The 21,038-nt window shown below is 33.5% G+C and overlaps 2 protein-coding genes across 2 annotated transcripts; both read left to right on the top strand.

The window, feature by feature from the left end:
- Nucleotides 1–782: 782 nt before the first annotated feature.
- Nucleotides 783–6,031, top strand: LOC135687284 (zinc transporter ZIP1). The gene has a single exon (XM_065203809.2). It carries the CDS (start codon nucleotides 1,096–1,098, stop codon nucleotides 2,284–2,286), a length of 1,191 nt encoding a protein of 396 aa, XP_065059881.2. The 5' UTR covers nucleotides 783–1,095; the 3' UTR covers nucleotides 2,287–6,031.
- A 99-nt stretch (nucleotides 6,032–6,130) lies between these two features.
- Nucleotides 6,131–18,875, top strand: LOC135687283 (dual specificity mitogen-activated protein kinase kinase 5). Its single transcript, XM_065203807.2, has 23 exons — nucleotides 6,131–6,316; nucleotides 8,249–8,297; nucleotides 8,986–9,053; nucleotides 9,965–10,034; nucleotides 10,858–10,898; nucleotides 11,272–11,336; nucleotides 11,695–11,740; nucleotides 12,188–12,252; nucleotides 12,922–12,961; nucleotides 13,520–13,588; nucleotides 14,303–14,355; nucleotides 14,691–14,719; nucleotides 14,891–14,952; nucleotides 15,293–15,341; nucleotides 15,815–15,888; nucleotides 16,166–16,216; nucleotides 16,610–16,681; nucleotides 16,984–17,013; nucleotides 17,143–17,178; nucleotides 17,439–17,471; nucleotides 17,809–17,870; nucleotides 18,382–18,427; nucleotides 18,646–18,875. The coding sequence occupies exons 1-23, from the start codon at nucleotides 6,185–6,187 to the stop codon at nucleotides 18,742–18,744; spliced, it is 1,341 nt and encodes a 446-aa protein (XP_065059879.2). The 5' UTR covers nucleotides 6,131–6,184; the 3' UTR covers nucleotides 18,745–18,875.
- The last annotated feature ends 2,163 nt before the right edge of the window (nucleotides 18,876–21,038 follow it).

Genomic DNA, 21,038 nt, shown 5'->3' with positions numbered 1-21,038 from the left:
TTGTCAGCTTTTGTGAGTTTCATCATATTAACTTTTGTTTGTTTTCTCTGCAACAACTCTTTAAAATAAAATTTTACAACTCCACATATTGTTCTTAGGAACTGCGCAAATGACTTTTGGAGCTGCCCATTTTGTGCAGAACTGCACATTAAGAAAACCCGCCGTTCATGCATTTGAATGTTTATTGGTTTTGGGCAATATATCTAATACACTCACTTCCTTGCTTCTTGAAACCCCTGCAGCCGATTCACTCTTCCAGGGCCCGCGCCACGAATTTTAAAGTGGGGGGAGCAAGGCTAAAAATGTAGGGGGCCAAGGCTTCTTACCACTTCTTACCGTTTTAAAACTACTTGCTTCGCAAATAAGTGAGGGGCCATGGCCACCCCGCCCCCCCCCCTCAGTGGCGCGGGCCCTGTCTTCCAGCTTCTTTTTCTTCGATAAAGAAAATATCATTTCTTCGACTTATCATTTCAAATCCCTTGATTAGTGGTTTTTTCTCTTAATTAGCATAGCTATCAAGAATGCTCTTCTTCGATATCCTTTTTGCAGGCACTGCGGAGCGTTGAGAAAGTGGGGGTCTAAAAAAAGGGGGTGGGAGGGGCTAAAAGCGAATAACAAATGGCTTGACTGGTGATTCATTGGTAATTTTTTTGTATTTATGGCAAAAATTGGGGGTGGTATAGCACCCCAGCTTCCGCGGTGCCTGTTCTGAAATTTCAAAGAATCTCAGATATCATCTCCCGCTGCGAACTTTTCAACCTCTTTTCGGGACGATATTGACCTGATGCAAAAATTTGTGACGATCACGAGGTCATTTGAGCAGCAAAAGTATTGAACTTGTGAGGGAATTTCATTCGATTATATATTTTATGAGCGTCTATTTGTAAAAGAAGCTTTCTTGCAGGTTGGGATGGCTTTCTAAAAACAGTCATACGCAATTATCAACGAAAGACCATGTCAGACCTTCTCGGATATTCATGGCATTGTTTTGTGACCTGTTGTAAGACATTCTTTATCTTCTGAGTCAATAAATTTCTGTTCACAAACTTACAGCAATCCTTATCACGAAGGAGGAAATCAAACAAAGCCTCTAAAATGGAGCACGTATCCCACATTGTTATCAAATGTGTAGGAACACTAATTTTGTTTATAATGACAATCCTTTGTGGAATTATTCCGGTGATCGTATTTCGTACACCGAGAAGATCTGGAAGTGCAAGGCAACGTAAAAAACTCATTATTGGCTGTTGTAATTGCTTTGCTGGAGGAGTGTTTTTCAGTGTATGTTTACTGGACTTGCTTCCTTCTGTTAGAAACAAGATGACGAGAGCATTGCTTGAAATCAATGTATCGACTACGTTTCCACTTGGTGAGTCTATAGCTGCTGTGGGGTTTATTATGATGGTGGTGTCGGAAATTCTCGTTCATGTATTGGGAAAGGGTAGCTGGCTTATGGATCACCATCATCATCATGACGAGGAGTTGCTTGAAAATGACGAAGTCCAACCACTTATAAACGATGAACCGCCCCAAGGTTATGGTTCTGGCAAAGGTAACACTGTCAACACAACAAGAAGTCTTTCGGTTGTTGCTAGTGACAACATTGTAAATGCGAATTGCATGGAAAATCCTAGTGAAAGGGATCCAGATTCAAGACCCTGTAGTCCAGGAATTGATGATGATAATGTTGTCTTTGAAGGGAATTTCACACCTCGTTTGAGGAGGTCAAGATCTATGCGTAGCATTGCTTCTGTAAACACTGTTACTCATTCCTCATTCAGGATGTATATTTTAATAATGGCCCTGTCTTTGCACTCTCTTTTTGAAGGACTCAGTGTTGGCTTGATAACTGATGTTGATACATTAATACAGCTTCTTATTGCCTTGTTATTGCATAAAAGTATAATTTCTTTTGCTCTTGGGGTCAAATTGGTTGATGGTGGCTTAAAGGTGGTAACTGTTGTTAAAGGGATAATTCTTTTTGCTGCTATGGCTCCTGTAGGTGTAGGAGTTGGTCTTGCTGTATTGAACTCCTTTTCAAAAGTTGCAAGTCTGTTCTGTTCAGGCATTTTGCAGGGATTGGCAACTGGGTCTTTCTTTTATGTCACATTTTTTGAAATTCTACCAGAAGAGTTTACTATGCAAAGTCATAATAAAGGCTCAAAAGTTCTTTTTGTCATTATTGGATTTTTGATTATTGCTGGCATGTGTTATTATGAAAATCAGTTTCATATGATCAAGAAAGTGATGCCGCATGTGGGTGGTCCCACAACACCACCTCATTAATGGATGATTAACCTGGAGTACACTGTCATCCTTGGGGCTGGTGGTCATTGGATGCTGGAAAAAGCATTTTAACAGATATCTACACAGTATTTCTCATATTTTAAAATGGCAATGAAGAGGGAGTCCAAGGCACTGTAATAATTCACAGGGCAACACTATATCTAGTAGTTTACTTTTTTAATAAAACCTTGTTACCTTGACCTAATCTCCCTGGACTTTTCTCTTGATATCTTTGCTTTTGTAGTACATTTCTCAAATTCTCCAATGTAATTTGGTGAAACTCCTAATTGTAAAATGCTTCATGGTAAGCTAAGGTTATATTCCTATAAAATTTTAGTGGGAATTTGATAAACGAAAATTGCTTTAGAGTTCAGTATCAGGGACTGACCTTAGAATTGATAATTAGTATAATTATATTTTCACGTTTCAATTGTTAACCTTTCTCATTGCTATATTTGAAAGTGTTTTCATTTTGAAAAACTGGGATTATTCTCAGTCTTCACTAAGCTTAGAAATGAGCTGAATTGTAATGTAAGAGGACGCCAAAAATTTTGTCAAAAGATGATGAATGCATAAACCCTCATAAGCTGTAGAACTGTTTGGCTTTTAGGACCAGCTTTAGCAAATTGAGATTGGATAAGTTTCACACTGAAATGGATTAATTTAAAATTTATGTGAATTATATTAGTTATTTAAGTGTTTGTGGCAAGTAATGCATATAGATACTAAAAATTATGCGAAGCATCTAGATGGATCCCACAGCTAGTGGTCATTAAAATGAAACCAAAGAGCAATGCAGTGTAAATTTTCCAAGAAAAGACATAAAACCAAGCACTGCAAAATCATTGCAAATGAAAAAAGCTGGAAGTGTAGGCATTATAGGGATTAGTTAATGATATTTGAAGTACAATGTGCTTATCTGATTTTTGTTTTGATCATGCTGATTGTTTTGATTTTTCATTTTATTTTAAAATTCTTTTTAGTGAAATTCTGTTCTAAAATTTGTGAAAAATTACTTAATTAATATAATCTAGCTCATACTTTGTATGTATTTAATTACAGTTGGTACTATTCATTAATGATATATGTTGTTTTTTAAATTAGCCCCATTTTGTTTAAAGGTTGTGATGCCAGAAGGCAAATGTCACATGGTTCTGATATGTAGGTCAAGGGCCTGATTTTTCTTTGGTTGTAATCAGTTTTCCCCTTCAATAGTTTTGCTTAAGCCTGCATACATGTGCTAAAACCATTTTTGATACTAGTTAAATTTTAGATTAATCTTTAGGATAATGCTTGTTTCAAATAAAATTAGATTTTTAATTTGTATCTCCAAACAACTTGGGTAAATATTTTACCAATTAGTTCAATGACGTCCTGTCATTTTTTCATTTATGGATATTCAGGAATAAATGACACAACATTGTTTCCACTTTTTGGAACGTTCATAATTTGTTTTTTTCATGCAAATTGAGAAAGGTTTTATGTTATGTTGTTTTACCAACTTTATTTTTGTTGATGATTATCAAGTGGTTTATGCACTTTTCAAAATAAGATTTTGTATTTGCTTGGAATTTAATAAGCAATTTGTCTAGCTTTGAGTGCCAATCCTTGTTGCTTTTTCTGCTTCTGTTGAAAGTTTTTTTGTAAATTTGTCTTCTAAATGAATTGTCAAGTATATAAATATGATTGAGAACTTGTTGCAATCAATGCCCTGTAAAAGAAATTACTCCTAACCGGAACAACAATGCACTTTCCAGAGTTAGATACAAAACACTGGCAATAGTTGGGCATTCAAAGCAAAGAGAGCAAAAGCTTCATACTTAAATGTATTTGGCTTTGCATAAAGTATTTTACATATATCATACATTCCCACATTAGCGCAAAATGGGAATGATGCTGCAGCACAAAACCATGGAACTCCAAGCATAAATCAGCCTGCTGTTTGCCTGTTCAGCTTCAAGAAAATTGTTTTAAACAGGCCTATTTCCAGGATGGGCTTAATGCTACTGCTCATATAGGGCCCACTTCAACAGCCGTTATATCATTCGAGTTTATTGTCCCCTCATGTTTTGTTTCTGGGAATTGCAAAATATATTTTCGAAGCAATTCCCAAGACCACTGAGATGACAAATTTAAAGAAAAAAAGAACTAAGCCACCAATGCAAGAAAACTTGTTTGCAGGTTAATCTACAAATGGTTCAAAAACCCGTATCCATTAAATATTCTGCCAAAATGAATACTGTTGAAAAATAAATGATTTAGCTGCTATACTAAAGGAGTTACTCCCAGTAGTATTTGCATTTTTTTTAAGTACATGTGGTATTTCTGAGATCTGAACCATGGTCATGGTTACACTCGGTTACACTGTATGCAATCAATGCAAAAGTGAATTTTGTTCTTCCATAAAATTTTGTCTTGCAGTCCTTAAACCTTATTAGTATGTAGGTGTCTTATAAGAAACACTCAGTTGGCAATTTTTACAATTTTTATCTTGTCTGGCTCTTTTTCAAGGATTCTTATTAACTGTATATTAAATCACTTTCTCTGTGGGAATTCTTACATTTTAACCACTCTTACAAGTCTTTTGGTAACTTGTTAGAAGAAACACAGATTGTATGGTATTCATTCAATAAAATACATTGTATTTACATTAATACAATAACATAAAACTTTAATCTTTATTGTGCAAGGGCAGAATTTTATCAACTTGGAAGACTTTCATGAAAAATGACTTTTTCTTCTAACTTTCATCATCTGCCTTGAAGCAAAATCAATAATTTTTGTCAATCATTCTTTTTCTGATTTAATTCACAACCTGGTGCATTTGAAACCAAGGTTTTGTCCGTTGAATGCTCATCAGTGTGCTTATCCTGCAATAATAATAAAATATATTAAAATAACAAAATTTCAGGAATGGTTTGCATTTATCCGCTTGCTACTTGTGCAGCAAGGCTTGAGTAATTAATGTAAATGCATGTATGAAGGTAATTCACTCATGCATCTGAGGAAAAGCCTTCTGTGCATCATAATCTCTAATAATCCCTTCCTACAAAACTCATGAGTTGGCCTTTTATCTATTTCAAAACTTTTAAAGTCTTAGTGCAAAAGTCTTAAAGGTCTTAGATAGCATATGCCATAGATATTGTACATGGACTAGCGATTTCAATTGTACTTATATCGTTTATTGGAAAATATCAAGAATTAGCTTTACATGGAATCCACCCAGGATCTACAAGCACAGAAAGCAAAACATTGGGCTCTATGTTTGATCATAATATAAACCTGGTAAATCTTTAGACAATTGGTGGTTTATGCAACTGTTTTTAAATTGTCTAGCAATTTCATAAAGGTTTTATGGTGAAGAACAAAAATTGAAAAATATTTTTATGACGTCATCATGACACCAGGCCTTTTCACTAGGTCGAAGGCCTAAATCATTATAAATCAAGACTATAAAGCACCTTTTTGAAAATTTCAAGAACAATTCTTTCTTTCAAAGTCAGCTTCTTAGACTTACGACAGCCAAATATTTTTAGATAAAGTTTTGAAATCTAAGGAAAGCAGACCAATCGCAATCTTACCACTGATTTGTTCGAACTTTCTTTCGCAGAATCCAAAGCCTCTGGCATCTTTTTTTGAAACCATAGGTCAATCAGAGGCTGAATGAATTTATGCCAAACGTACAAAAGTACTGGCACGACAATACACGATACTCATACCATATCGAGCAGGCTTGAAATGCTACTATTTTCTTCGCCCTTTTTCTCTTCGCAGTTCGCTAAAGCAAGCCGAAACGAAATCACTTGAAACAATGTTTTCAACAATTCTCGTTATGAAAAGGAGGCCCTATCAGGAGTTTTGGATCAGAAACAAATTTTTATATTATCGAGGATGATGCATGATGGCAAATGGTTTTTTCAACTTTCAGCAAGGCTTTCCAGGAAATATTTTTGTTATACGCATAATACTACCTACAGGTGAAGCAACAGATTGGAGAATAGAGTCAGATATCTCTTTTCACGATGTATTGGTGAGTTAACAACAAAACATGGTTTCAATTTCAATTTAATTATTTTCAATTAATTCAATTATAAATAGAGTGTGCTATCTCCTCGATTAGCCTAGCTACTGAGAGAGCCCCTCCTTAAGAAATTCCCCTACATACAATTCCTTTGTCTTCTTGATGTAATACTATATATTGTTTCTTTTAGGTTTCTTGTGTAGCATTTATCTTGTATTAATTAGTTATGCATGCTATATTTAAATGTATTTAAATTTTGTCTTTTGTATGTAGTGGAATTTTAAAATTATATGAAACTGAAACTGAAACTGATTATTTGGCACATTTGAGTTAGCGTTGTCAATCTTTTTTCGTCATCCTAGCCAAAAATTGATCATAAAATCAGAATATTGTGCACTGCAGGCCAATGGCCTCTGCAAACCTTTCCATTACTTCCAACCAGCAAACAACATCCTCGAGTGTTGCCTGGGATTGTGCTGATTATCATGCCATTATCCATTATCCTTCTGTTCATTTTCTCACCGCTGGTTTAAAGGACCAAGGGGCCTAGGACAGCAAACATCTGCAGGGCTCTTGTTCTTTACAATTCCCATTTTTTCTTAGGTGCAGGGCCCCTTTCTGGCTATCATCAGCACAGGGCCTTTGGCTGTGCCCCCTGGACCCCTCTAAAACTGCCACTGCATATTTTGCTTGCAAGTGCTTCTTCTATTTCTACTTCTACTTCTACAACGATACTGAGCAGGATCAAGTATTGGTATAATGCTCAGAGTGCAAGAAATTGCAGATTAATGGATAAAAAGTGCTAGGAGATGCCACTGATCAATGATTAGATTGAAAATTTACATGTCAAATGAGAAGCTGTAATTTTGTTTGTCATCAAGACCAAATCAAAAAAAAGTGGGACTGAAAGTTAAAGGGAAAATTGAGGGGGCATTGTGGTAATGGATTGGTCAGTGGCATCTATGAATTGATGCAAGTGCAAATTAATGATAAAAATTACATGTTAGAATTGATTGCTTACTGTGTTTTATCTTTCAGTAAGAAAAAAACCTAAAATACAGTAAAAGGCAATCCTTTAATCTGTCTGTGAACACCATGTGTCCTTGGATTTACAACATTTATGTTCTTCCCAGTATGGAATCCATGTAGCTTACGCCGGAGATATCCGGCGTAGACTAACAATTTCCTATGATCTTTCTATTGTTTATTGGCGTATGTCCGGCGTGAGCTTCACGTGGATTCCACCCTGGGTCTTCAGATCAATTTCTTTCTAAAGTTTTCTCTTAAATGTCTCTTCTTTGAGTTGCCTGAATTTAATCTGTAATATGTTCCAACATCTGATAGTTCTTGAGAAAAATGAATACAAATATGTTTTGATATATGCGCCAATGTTGATTAACTGCTGCTGACTTCTTCCTTGAAGCTGTATTGGTGTTATTATGTAGGATGGAATGTTAACAGCAATAACATCATTTACTGCCTTATGGAAGAGGCATAACCTTGCAATATAGCACCTTTCTTGAAGAGTTGGCCGTTTGAGTTCTTTTAACATATCAGAGACACTAGAGTGTCAATCATAATATCTCCTTGCAAGTTTAGCAGCTCTCCTTTGTATTGCCTCAATTTTCTTTATATGATTTGCTTCGTGAGGATCCTATACTGTAGATGCATACTCTAAAACTGGTCTTACTTTTGTAGTGTATGCTTTTTTGCCTTACCTGAACTCTGTCCATTTTTGTGTATCCATCTGTGTAACATGACCTCCCCATTGCCATTTAACTCCTTAAACCAAGTGATTAGTTCTTGGCTCTCCTTCAATATATTGACAAAAAATGACCATTGTTTACAAATTTAAATCCTAAGAGGAAAATATATCTAACAATAATGCCAATTGGTCAAACAACATTTAACAATGTAATTATCTTATATTTTTTTCTTTAGGATGTGCTCAATAGAGTTATGCCAACAGTCTCACCAACTGCTTTTGAATGTAATGTCATATTATATTTGCTCTTATATCTTTTTTTAAAGTTTTAACTTTTTCAAAAAATTTTATGTGCCAACCAATATTGTACCAACCAATACTGTTTTAAAATGATGTCATGTTAATGCCGAAATGAGCTTGTTTCCATTCAAAGGGACGCTATTATTTGAAAATGTTTATTTTTCCAGGATTTGGAATAATATTTTGACTCTTATTTTGGAAGGCTTTGTTGGTCCTTGAAAATTACCAACTTCCTTCTGAGAATGTGTGTAGGAAACTGTTTGTGCATTTAAAAAAATTCTGATCCAGCATTGATTTGTGTGCATTTATAGTTATCTTTTTTGCAGAGAGATTGTCATGCTCATTCTTTAAATATCATAGAAGAAATTTGCAAAATGTATGAGTTATCTTTGAAAGTTTCAAGAGTTTTTTGTATCAAATTTAGGTGAGGGGGGGCAAGCTTATTGTTTGATAAGATGACATCACAGTTCCCCCATTGTTTCAGAACAAAAGACTATTGACCTCTAAAATGTTAGGGGTCCCATTGCCCCCCCTGAGTGTCTATCACAGTTTTTATGGCATCATCAGTACATGCATACATAAAACATTTGTATCTATTTCAATTATGATTAATGTTTTTTTCTTTTTTGTTATTGAAATTCTTTAATTGGCAACTTTTCTTCATTCTATAAAGATGAAGATGAAGAAGGAGATAGAATAACAGTTCGAAGTGATGATGAATTGCAAGCAATGATTCAGTGGGTAAGACTGGTTTTTTAAATTGCTCATTAGCATGATTATCTATGGTGCAGTTGTTGTGTGGTAATATTCTGGGTATCTGGGTATGGGAACATCCCATTTGCCTAATGGCAGTTGCATTAATGCAAATTTTTATAAATGCACTACAATGTTCACATTAACAACTAAATATAGAAAACAATATTGCATTTGTGGTAAACCATATCATCAATGATATTGATAATTCAAATGAGCTTATCAAACAAAAGACATGTTCACAGAATTAAATATCAAAGGACACAATAAAACCTTCTAGCCCTCAGTTTTTTACCAATTTCTTTTGTTTCATGTTTTATTTTATCGCTTTTGCTCTGTATCTACTATTCAATTTCTAATTTGATTAAGCAAAATTTGACAAGGATGCCGTTTTCTCAGAGTTTTCACAGAAAAAAATTATTAACAACTTACAGTTCTTTTTTTGTGCTTAATTGCTTCAAGATTCTTGGGTAACTCTATTAAGACTGCTGTTGTTGCAGGTCTTGTTGGTAGATTGACAGTGTTTATAGTTGAACCAGTCATTATATTGCAGCAGAGAATTTTATGACATGAACTTAAAAAAACTATTGTTGCTAGTTGCTCTAATGCCTTAACTTAAGAGCTTTTATTTTTAAATGTGCAAAAAAAAAAAGAATTCAAAAATTTATTTTCGAACATTTTTTATATGTTCTTTTGTTCAACCAATATGGTATTATATGCTTTAGATGAATAATTGAAACATTTATTCCCCTTTTATTTTTTCTATGCTTAGTATGCTTTGTTTTTAACTTTTCCTTCCTCAATCCCTCATTTAAAGTATTCAGTTTCAAGCTCTTTGTAGTAATACAGACCAATAGTCATACTTGAAGTATTAAACTAGGTATTTTACTGTCTTACAGCATCATTGGGTGAATTCACAAAGAGTTTGCAATGGCGTATCCAAGCTTCCATTGTTGATCTACCCTAGAGGTTAGATTGTTCTTTACTAAATGCCTTATTTCTTATTTGGCCTCTTTTGCTTAATATTAACATAAAATTATGGTTAAAGAACCCATTTTTAAAGCAACACAAGTGAAACAGATTAAAATAAATAAGACAATGAGTCTTGATTTCATACCTCTCTTTACATTCCCACAGAAACTGCATTTCAAGCTATTGTTCCAAATGTTTTCATTTTTGGTTAATTAGCTATGAACTCAAACTCCCTTAGACTCAAGATTCAATGCTTAAAATCATGTGTGACAATTCCCCCAAGATACTTACTAATCTGGTGACCTAGTGATGTAATATACAGCTAGAACAGTTTTGATAAAATAAATCAGTTACTGAATATCTTATCAAAAATCGAAATATGCTTTGTAAATGAATATGATTTTTCTTTATGAGACATAGGACAGATCCTTTTCAACAGTAAAGTGCTAGAAGCCAGTTTTAAAAACCAGAAGTTTCATCTGCATCAGTATCTGAAAAATGAGTTTAGTAGCCTCTAATAAGAATAATGGTGCAAGAGAATAAATTTATTTTTCCATTTTCATTCATTCTCACAATACAATGTACAAAAGACGTATTTAACTGTTTGCTGTACAATCATTGAACGAGTAAGAGAATGAAAGCATGTAACAATTTCTTTTCTGAAACAAAACTAACTTTTTCTCAATTTATTACCATTTAAAATATATTTTACTGTAACTGATTTTCTTACACATGTCTTGTCAGAAGAATGTGTTGTTTTTTTATATCTTGGAAGTCTTTATGTTAATCTTTTGATTACAGTATATTGATCTTTTCTCAGTTAGCCGATCTTCAGTTAAAAGAAACATGCTTGGGCTGACAGTGAGTTGCTTAATATTTGTTGGGTTTTCTGTCTTCTTTAGATTCTCATAAATCAAGATGTATCTAAATGTTGAATTTATTTGGTTTTTAATCCATGATTTAGTTGTTTGTATGTAATAAGTTAATTAATAATTAAATCAACAATATCTTTGTGAAAATACCTCTCTCAAATGCCAGAGGTTTGGTTTTTCATTAGATCGGGTCTTTGCTAGTTGTTTGCCTTTCTTATAATTTCGATCATTTTTGTATTTGCTGGTTTTATTTCGACACAAGCTGCCCTAGAGAAAATTTCAAATAATTTTTACCTTCCCTGGACCCTGCTTTCTAGTATTGGTACTTTCAAAAGTGATATACTTCACATCTTGTTTGACAGGTTGATGTAGAAGCTGCTCCTACACCTCAAGCAAAAAGGGAAGGAAGTGGTGGTGGCTCTAGTGGGTATGACTGCCTTTTAAGCATATTGAAATATTTAAGCATTTATTCATGTAAGAATGCCCGATTAATGCATGCATTGACGTCATAAAAGATCATCAGTATATGCAGATAGTCCTGGCCATTTGTATCTTAAAAATTTCTTAAATTTTAAATCAAAGAAAACTAAATCCTTGTTTCTTCTTTATAAGACCAAATGAATTATGCTCTTGCTGCTAACCTTAGCAATGTCCGTCCAGACCTCATTGTATTTTCTAAGTTTTAGTATGACACACTTCAAGTGGTCACCTTCTGACATGTGAGATTTAGATGATATCATTCTACTACAAATTTAAGCAATTACCTGTGTTCAGATGTTTTTTAGGAGAAAGCAACCTGGAGATATTCAGAATATACTTTCAAGTGGCCAGGTAATGAACAGTTGCTTTGCTGATAACATCTTTAAGGCTTCAAAAATTAAGCTCCACTGTCCTTTTAAGCAAACATGCCCTGGTAAGAAGTCCCTGTTGGTGCTTGATCAAAAACCAGAACAGAAAACTCATAATTGAGGTAAAAGGCGACATCAAATACTGCACGTCACAGTGTAATAGAGACAGCCAGTTTGTTCATTGTTTTAAACATATTCAAGATAGAATTTATATGTTTGGTAGAGTTCAATTTTGCTTAGGCCACCTAATTACAAGTAATAAGACAGGCTTGATATTCAAGACCACATCAATGTTTTTCAGAGAAAACATACATAGCTTGCTTTTTCTTTGAGAATCGCTAGAATATGGTCAATATTTGGTAAGGTAGTATGACTGGATGCTGTCTGCTACTGTCCTATTATCTTTGAAATTTTATCTTTAATATTGTAGGTGTATCAACAAGATATTCACAATTTGGAACTGATGGGCTTTGGAAATGCTGGCACTGTCTACAAGTTAGTTACAAATATAATTTTGTGTGAGAGAATTAATACAGTAGAAGTTTAATAATGTAGTTATATCTATGAAATACTTAGAGATGTTAATGCTGCCTTTAAATTTGATAAAAAATCATTGATTGCTTACCAAGCTAGAAATGGCTCCCGATTGAGTCAGGTCAGAGGGGATTGTGATGCATAGAATCAATGTTTTGAACTTCATTCAATGGTGTTGCTATGAGACTTCTTAAGAAACAAAGATCCTCTTTTAAACGAAACTTGGCATAGAATTTAACATCATATCATGTTTAGTTCTTTTGTTCACTTTATCATGTTCTTATAAGGTTTGTAGTTTATTAATTAGAGTATAGAAATTGATTGTAGAGAATATTAAACTGAAAGGTAACTGGGTCAAACAGAACTCTTGCGCTAGGAACACCCTATGCCCCCTCATTGGCAGGTCTCACAAGGACGGGTATATCCCAATCAAGTGAGGCTAGTTGTGTTTGTCTTGATGGTTGATTAATGGGCTTGAATTGCTGACCAATATATCAACCTTCTGTCTCTCATGGTCTTTGCACAAAGTCTGTATATTGATTTGAAAGTTTTCTGCGAAAAGTGTAAGAGTGATATTCTTGTTTTTTTACTAAGGCTAAAGTTTATATGCTTGTTTTTCTGTATTTTTAGATGTCTTCATATCCCAACACAGCGAATAATAGCAACTAAGGTAACAATTTAGAACTCTCTTTTCATAGCTATAATCATCCTTCGTCCACGATGAACTTCACAGCAACTTCCATAATAATTATCTTTCATTAATTGAAAATGAATCATGGCGACCCGTAGTAGCCACTTTATATTGTTTTAGTGGTAAGACTTTCAGAATGATGGATAACATTCTAAACTAGACAATCTTTTTTTTAACATTACAAGGTAGAGCTATATCTAAAAATTGAAAAGAAAATTTAATAATAGCAGAATCAAAATTTAAGGCCTAATGTTTTTTAGTTTTTTTCTAGATTTCTCTAAACAATGAGATAGCAGTTCATTGAGTATAGAGCAAAAGAATCATTGCCTTTTATTGGAATTTTATACTACTCTTCTGGGTTAATTTCTTTAGAGTTTCTTGAGATCTGTGTACTTTTAGGTGTTCCACTTTGATCTGAAAAATATGTCTAGTTGCTATTGAATTGAAAATGTTGCCATCAAATTTCAAGTCGTATTTATGAGAGACCTTGAAATTATCCTAAACGCTATAATGAAAAATAAAGACACTTTATCACAGGTCATCCCTCTTAATGTATCTGTTGAAGTACAAAGGCAGATCATCTCAGAGCTAGATATTCTTTTCCAGGTTTGTTACACTTAAACTACTTATCAAAATCTAATTTTCAATGTAGGATTAGGGGAGGCCATTCGTTTTAAATGGAAAATCAATATCTTCAAATTGATGTTACATGGGTAGATTAAAGAAACCCTTTATTGGTTATCTAAAGACAGAAAATTAAACTTCTGTTAACGTTTTTATTAACATTTATCAGTTTAGGATAATGTTTGCGCTCAGCTGTTTAGGGAATTTTTAAGGTATATTGTTTCTCAAGGTCAGTCTTTGTGCTTTAAGAAGGGTATGTTAGAAGATCTCCATTTGTTTTTTCCGAAACAAAATTTTATGGCAATGCTTAAGTTTGAGACATCTCTAGTCTAGATTAGTTTAAATTAAACCAATAAGATAACTAAGCATTGACAATGAACATTTTACGAGATGATAAAATGTGAATTCTTGCTACATCTGAAGTCTGTTTCCAATTAGTTTTTCTGAATTAAAACTAGAGTGAAGAATTATGCTCTTATTCATGGTTTATATATGCCGGTTTTCCGTATATGCTAATATTTTGCTCTATCAACTATTTCAATGAAACCTTTGAGTCCCCTTTCCAGCCAAAATTTGCATAGAAAGCCCCGCACTTCTTGCATTCTACTTTAACCATTCGTTCAGTCAGGTCCATGCAGTTATTTTGCTATAATACATACCCAGTCAATCCACGAAAACTTTTATTTAAATCCTCAGTGCAATTCACCATTTGTCATTGGTTTTCATGGAGCATTCTTTACTGAAAGCAAGTAAGTATTAAATTTGGAAAGACTCTAGGAAACAATGCTCAAGTTTGATTTTGAGCTTTCGTAACATATTTGTAAATGGCCCTTAGATCTCCTTTAAGTTTGAAATTATGCATTTTTGTGATACTATTCTCGATCAATTTTATGATACCTGTCAAGTTTTGTAGGTATGCCGAAGAGAAATAGCATTTTAGTTATGGTATGATATTTTATGTCAAGCCAATGAATGGTAACTGGAAATATCGTTTAAATAAATACATTTCCAGGAATGCCAACTTTACCTAGATACGGTTTTAAAGCGTTTTGTATATTAGTAATTTTTTAATTTTTCTTGAAAGGATCTCAATATGCACAGAATACATGAACGGTACGTTGGTTTTTGTCTTCTTTTTAATTATTGTCATGAAGAACCTTCTGTCAAGAGTTTCTAATGATCTATTTTTGTTCCACCATAAATTATCAAACATGTATGGATCAGACTCACCCGTTTGCCATCCTCATCCATGACTGAAATCGCTCATTGCTGTCATCTTTTTAGGAGGATCCCTCGACACATATGGTGTTATACCAGAAGCCGTTTTAGCAAAAATATCTGTATCAGTAAGTTTGGGTCAACTAATCATAAAAATATTTCTATGTATATCTTATGTTTACCAGAGGCACAAACAATAAACATTTTTGTTTCATTGTTGTTATGAAATTCCACCTAAAGCATGTCAGCTTTTTCTTTCTTATAAACCTGTAGTCGTGTTGTTGCAGGCTTATGGTATGCAGCTATCTTTGTCTTTTCCATTCACTAAACCCGTCTCTTTTAACCGATTTTGTTGTTTACGAAAGCTCCATGCATAGTCACTTATGTCCGTCCAGATCTTTACCTCTTTCTCCAGATGTTTACAGAAACATTGTTATTCCTTTATTTCGGTATTTTTCACATTATCAGGTTGTCAAAGGTTTAGTCTATTTATGGAATCTAAAAGTTATGCATAGGGGTACGTACAACGGTTTTATGTTATTTTATCTGTCGCACAATGATGCTATAGTCAGTGATTTGTAAATTGATATTTCCTAGGACATTAAGTTTTACTATTATATTCAATTGATTTCAATTTTATTCGTATATTATAAAAGAAGTAAACTTTAATTATACGACAATATAAACGGTCTAAGAAAAGTATAGCCTTATATTGTAAAATAGATTTTTTATATTGTGGTGGAAAGTTCGACAACCTTTTCGGATCGGTATTACTGCTTATCATATCCAACTAAAATCAAAACCCTAATCACCGAAGTAGACAATGTGTTTCCTGCATCAGTTACGCATTTTGTAATAAACACTAGTTTTAGTTTTAAACACGAGATATTCACCAGTTTGATTGACCTACATTGAATTATTTATGCTCTTTATATAAAGTACATTGATTTTCATGACATTTTAGTAACATTTTTTATTTACCCTTACTAGATGTAAAACCATCAAATATGCTTGTGAATACCGATGGAAAAGTAAAACTTTGTGATTTTGGTGTTAGCATTCAAGTAAGACCTGTTTTAATCTTTCACTGTACTAAATTTTTCTCAAAAGCTTTTATATTCTATACTTAATAATTTAAACTCTTTAATTAAACTCTTTAATTTTTATTATGGCATTATCTGAGACGTATAAAAACATTTCGTAAAAACATGTTAAAACATTAATAACGATCAATGTAAGTAAATTGTACCAGGAAAATTTTTTTAAAAATAAAACTCTTTTAATTAAACTCTTTAATTTTTATTCTACATGGTATTAAATTTAATTTTACGTTATTTTTAGTTAGTCAATTCAATTGCCAAAACCTATGTTGGTACCAATGCCTATATGGCGGTAAGTTATTGCACCAAGCATTGTATTTGACTTCGCTTTATCTATGATGAATCTACAGATTATTTACTGGGCAGTCTTCAGCTGTTAAATTCTTATGCGATTCTTACATTTAAACTGAGCTCATTCTCAAGATTTTATGATCCTCAAAGCTGAGGTTACTCTTTTAAGTTAGATGATTGTCTCAAGTCTCGAATAGCCTTTGGCTCTCTCCATCCTCGGATCTTTCTAATTCACCCTTAAACCATCTTTTCATCCCATTTTGCCAAACCTTTGTCCAATAATCCAATTAGTCCAATTTTTATAGACTTTTTTCTCGTCAAGGCTACCATTTATCCCTTTAACAAATGATCGATCTCCAAAATTCACTTTGCTTCCCAATCCCGATTTTTGCAGCCTGAGAGAATCAGTGGAGAAGAGTATGGAATTCACTCTGACATTTGGAGTTTGGGTATCTCGTTTGCAGAGGTTAGTTTCTTGCATTTTCTACCATCTTGACTATTCTTGTGAACTCCTAATGAAGTAGGCTCGAAAGTTGCTTTTGTTTGTGACTTTTGGGGGCTGTTTTTCCTCATTTTGTTGGTCTGTCTTAAAAAAGCTCCTCCTTAGGAAATTTCCGTGCATGCAACATCATACGCATTTGGTACGGCTATATTCAAATCATATTCATAAGCTACTCATACCTTGCAATGTTTTCCGAGAGCATATGGTAATGTCTCGGTCAAATCTCTAAAAATAATTGGTATCTGATGTACGTAATTTCGTTTTAGATGGCGACTGGACACTTTCCGTATGCATCGGTGAGAATATTTACCGTATTTGATTGATCACATTGTAGCTACTTTATATTTCTTTTGGGTTCCAACCACTTTTTGCCTTCTGCATTCTGGTGAAAAGACTATGAATGTAAAATTTATATTTTTTTATAGGACACACGAAAACAGGATGATGATTTGCGCGTTCTTGTGAGTTTATTTTTGTTCAGCGACATACAATTTCAAAAAATTACAAACGGGGGACATCTAATTGTTTTATAAAGAAGAGGTGCGCTAATTATTCCGGAAATTTCTTTCCTAGAAGTTTTAATCAGAGCTTTATGAATGCTACTGAAGAAGTTTGTCTTGTCTTAGACTTTGGTGGAGTTTTTTGTATAATTTTTATCTACATAAAACAGAAATAATTATTGATGATCTTGATGATAAAATGACTGTTTATCTTTTTCAAGCCTATCGACTTGCTTCAATGCATTGTGCATGAGGTATGTACTGTATTTGTCTTTATAAGAAAATACAGCCAAGACTCTCATGCTGTTCTCAGAAAACCAGCTTGGTTTCTTGCTTATGAAAGCATTTTCAAATTCTATTTTTGAAATAATCAAACTGTTTCTTTGATTACCAAGACATGTCAACACAACTGACTCGCATAATAAATTGCTATTCTTGCAAATTGGTCATTAATTGTTTGTTTATTTAGCTATTTAAAGTTTTCTGTAATAGAACATTGAGTAATCCTCGTTCGCAGCTTGGTTAAGCGTGTGCCTAATCAAAACATGTTTATTTCATGTCAACAAGTTTACGTTTTCGTTTGTTTTTAAGGAGCCTATCCCACTTTCAAAAGAGCAATTTGGAAACGATTTTGTGGACTTTGTTTCACGATGGTAAGATCGCTTTTATCTGTACAAATCTACGCTACACGTTTAAAGCCACTAAAATTCTTCTTCTTGAAACTCTTAATCCTTTCGCTTACAGGTTCAGATTAAGGTATTATCCTATATAATATAGGATATATTGAAACTTTTCTTAAACATTGTAAAGCATTTCTTAGACGTATAAAAACATTTCGTAAAAAAATCTTGAAACATTTTGTAAAAGCATGTTAAAACATTGTTTGAAAGCATGTTTACAACACTTCCTAAACATATAAACATTCCTAAACATGTAAAGCATTTCTTAGGCGTATAAAAACATTTCGTAAAAACATGTTTAAAACATTTTGTAAAAGCATGTTAAAACATTGTTTGAAAGAATGTTTAAAACACTTCCTAAACATGTCAAAACATTTTTAAACATTTCAAAACATTTTTAAACATTTCAAAACATTGCTTAAAAATATTAAAACATTTCTTAAAGAAGCTTGTTTATAATCTGTTAACTCTTATTGATCATCAGTCTCAGCAAAGCCCCTCATTATCGGCCCAATCCAGAGCAATTGCTGGTAAGTTTCATTGGCATTCTTCCAAGATTTTTTCAATCAAATATGATCACATGATCAATCTACATGGAGAAGGATGATACTGAAAACGTTGAATACATTTCCTGAATTCATCTATGAGTTTTTTACTGTTTTTATTTCTAATGGGCCTTTGGTTTGAATTTGAGTTCACCTAGCATCTGACATTTTGAGATAATTAACAATATTTTCTGGCCGCCCAGGAACACGCCTTGATAAAGAAGAACGACGATAATAAAGATGATGTTATTGCTGCGTTCGTTGCTCAGCGACTAGCAGAAAGAGAAGGCATGGAGCATTAGTTACTTGAATTCAATTGCAAGGCATTTAAATAGCCACGAATATTAATTGTAAATAGACACAGTGTAAAAGGAATTAATTTTTGTATACAGGAATATATTGTATTTTAGCAATAGCAATAATAGTACGTTCAGCGTTACTCTTTCTTTATTTACTTCTTCATTTGTATTTGATATGCTTTCTTTGATGAAGAGATTATTAAAATTCGATAATGAAGAAATACCTCCCTCCCTCTGAAAAGTAGCAGGAAATCTTTTTGCTGGAAACCGATTTTTGCCAAAGTCTTTTGAAATGCTGGGATGCACAACTTGTGAGCTAGTATCAATGCAAATAACGTTTCAACCGTTAAATGAGTACTCTCATATTCCAAATTTTGAGAATGCAGTCCTTAAAAATGAACAGTGATCTTAGATGTTTGCCCACTTTTTGTGGACTCTTGAATCCAGTTTTATTTTGCATTATTTTGATTTGGTTTTTAAGCTTAAAAAGTATTTTTAAGTGCAGTTTAGCATATTACTTCAGAGAATATGTTGACTTAGTCAAAATTGGATCTTTTTCATTATTGCCTGTTTTAGTTTGAACATCCAAAAATCTTAATCTTCGATAAAAAGCAACTGATATCAATGTGGTAATATAAAAATATTTTAGAACTGGGTTCATCACTGCAAAGATGGGAGGAAAATGACAAATCATAGAGTGATATTTTAAAATATATGTAGATACTTAAAACAGGAAGTAAGAAAACAACTTGGGAAGTCAAGGATAGGTTCATCAATGACCAGCATTGTTAATAAAAGTACGAAAAAGGATAAGGGCAAACAAGTAGTAGAGAGGGTGTGATGGCAGCAGTGATTTAGCTAAAATAGAGCAATTGATAACTTAACTTTATATTAACTCCGAATTAACAACTTGTCTGGTTCCAAAAAAAGAGTTTTTTACTGTATTGAAAGGATTATCAAAGTATCCCCACTCCAATTTTTGAAAATCCCACTTCAAATATCATGAAACTTTTTGTAATTAAACAGAATGAAATTCTTCCAGTTCTGTTAAGTAGCAAAAGGTTCATCGATGGCTTCAATTTCACTCTTTTAGTAAAGGTTGAACAAAAGCTCCAATCAAAGAATAATTTGCGAAAATACAGCTTGGTTCTAATGTAGCTTGTGCCAGTTTTTTGTTTATGATGTTTTATCTTATGGCATTTTGTTTCTTTAACTTTCATTATCTTATAACACTCAGCTGGAGTATCACAAATCGTCTAATGAGTATTTCAAGTGCTCAGTTCATATTTATTATAAAGATCGTATGTAGTCAAAAAGCAAGTTTTTTAATTACCAGCCGGGTAGTGATATTTTAAAGAAAATAGCAAATTCTACAAGCAGGGAGAAAAGCAAACAGTTTGCTAGCCCAACCGGCAAAATGAAGCGTGAATTTGACCCGAGAATCCCTGCAAAATTTTAAGCTATAACGAAGGATGCTAACCAGGAAAAGTTTAAGATGATGACTTTCAGGAGGTAAAATTAAGATACACCCAGTTCAAATTTACACCCAGAGCAAGAGTTCATGTAAAAGTTTTGGTTTAAGCAATATATATATTTTTCTCTCGATCTTCTTTTAACAAGGAGTCTGAACTGAAGATACTAATTTGAGAGTCAATCCTAAATGAGAGCATAAGGAACATTGAAAAGAATCCCTAAAAGATCGATAAAATTACAAAGGATTTGCAGAACATACTATGCTTTGCGCAGAAGGGAAGGGATGGAAAGGAGAAAAGAAAAGCATAGAAATAGCATTCCAAATAGGCAAGGTACGCCGTACCAAAATACACTCATCTGAGTCAAGGGACAAAGCAATCCTGCAAAACCCAACCTTTAGAACTTCTACTTCTCTGTTTATCCCAAAAGCATCAACAGCAGCACGTAAAGCAGGGGTATAGTGATAGGGAGGCTGAGTTTCGTTTAAATGCCGAAAAGTAATCATTTTCTATTCTTGCTATTGATTTTTGCAACATTTTATGCAAGAGCCCGCTTCTTATTTTGATAGCACGATACGCCAGGCATAAAGGCTTAACACAAGAATGAAAGCATGAATATCAACGCCGTAATGCGAATAACACAGTAAGAACCACTAGCGAAATCAAAATCTTCAACACCGTTCGTGATATTAACTCTGATAAAACTTTGCTTGGTCATTTTTTTCGAAAAGTGAACTTCCTGCAGACTTTCCGTGAATATCCTGACATCATGCTGACATCAGATTTTTGCAATAAGTTGGTAGCGAGGTTAAAGAATTTTGCAAA

The sequence above is a fragment of the Rhopilema esculentum genome, chromosome 20 (assembly GCF_057945365.1).
Source record: "Rhopilema esculentum isolate cy_ngs chromosome 20, ASM5794536v1, whole genome shotgun sequence".
NCBI classification, from domain to species: domain Eukaryota; kingdom Metazoa; phylum Cnidaria; class Scyphozoa; order Rhizostomeae; family Rhizostomatidae; genus Rhopilema; species Rhopilema esculentum.
The sequence above is the reverse complement of the archived record's forward strand: the minus strand, read 5'-3'. Positions and strand labels throughout refer to the sequence as shown.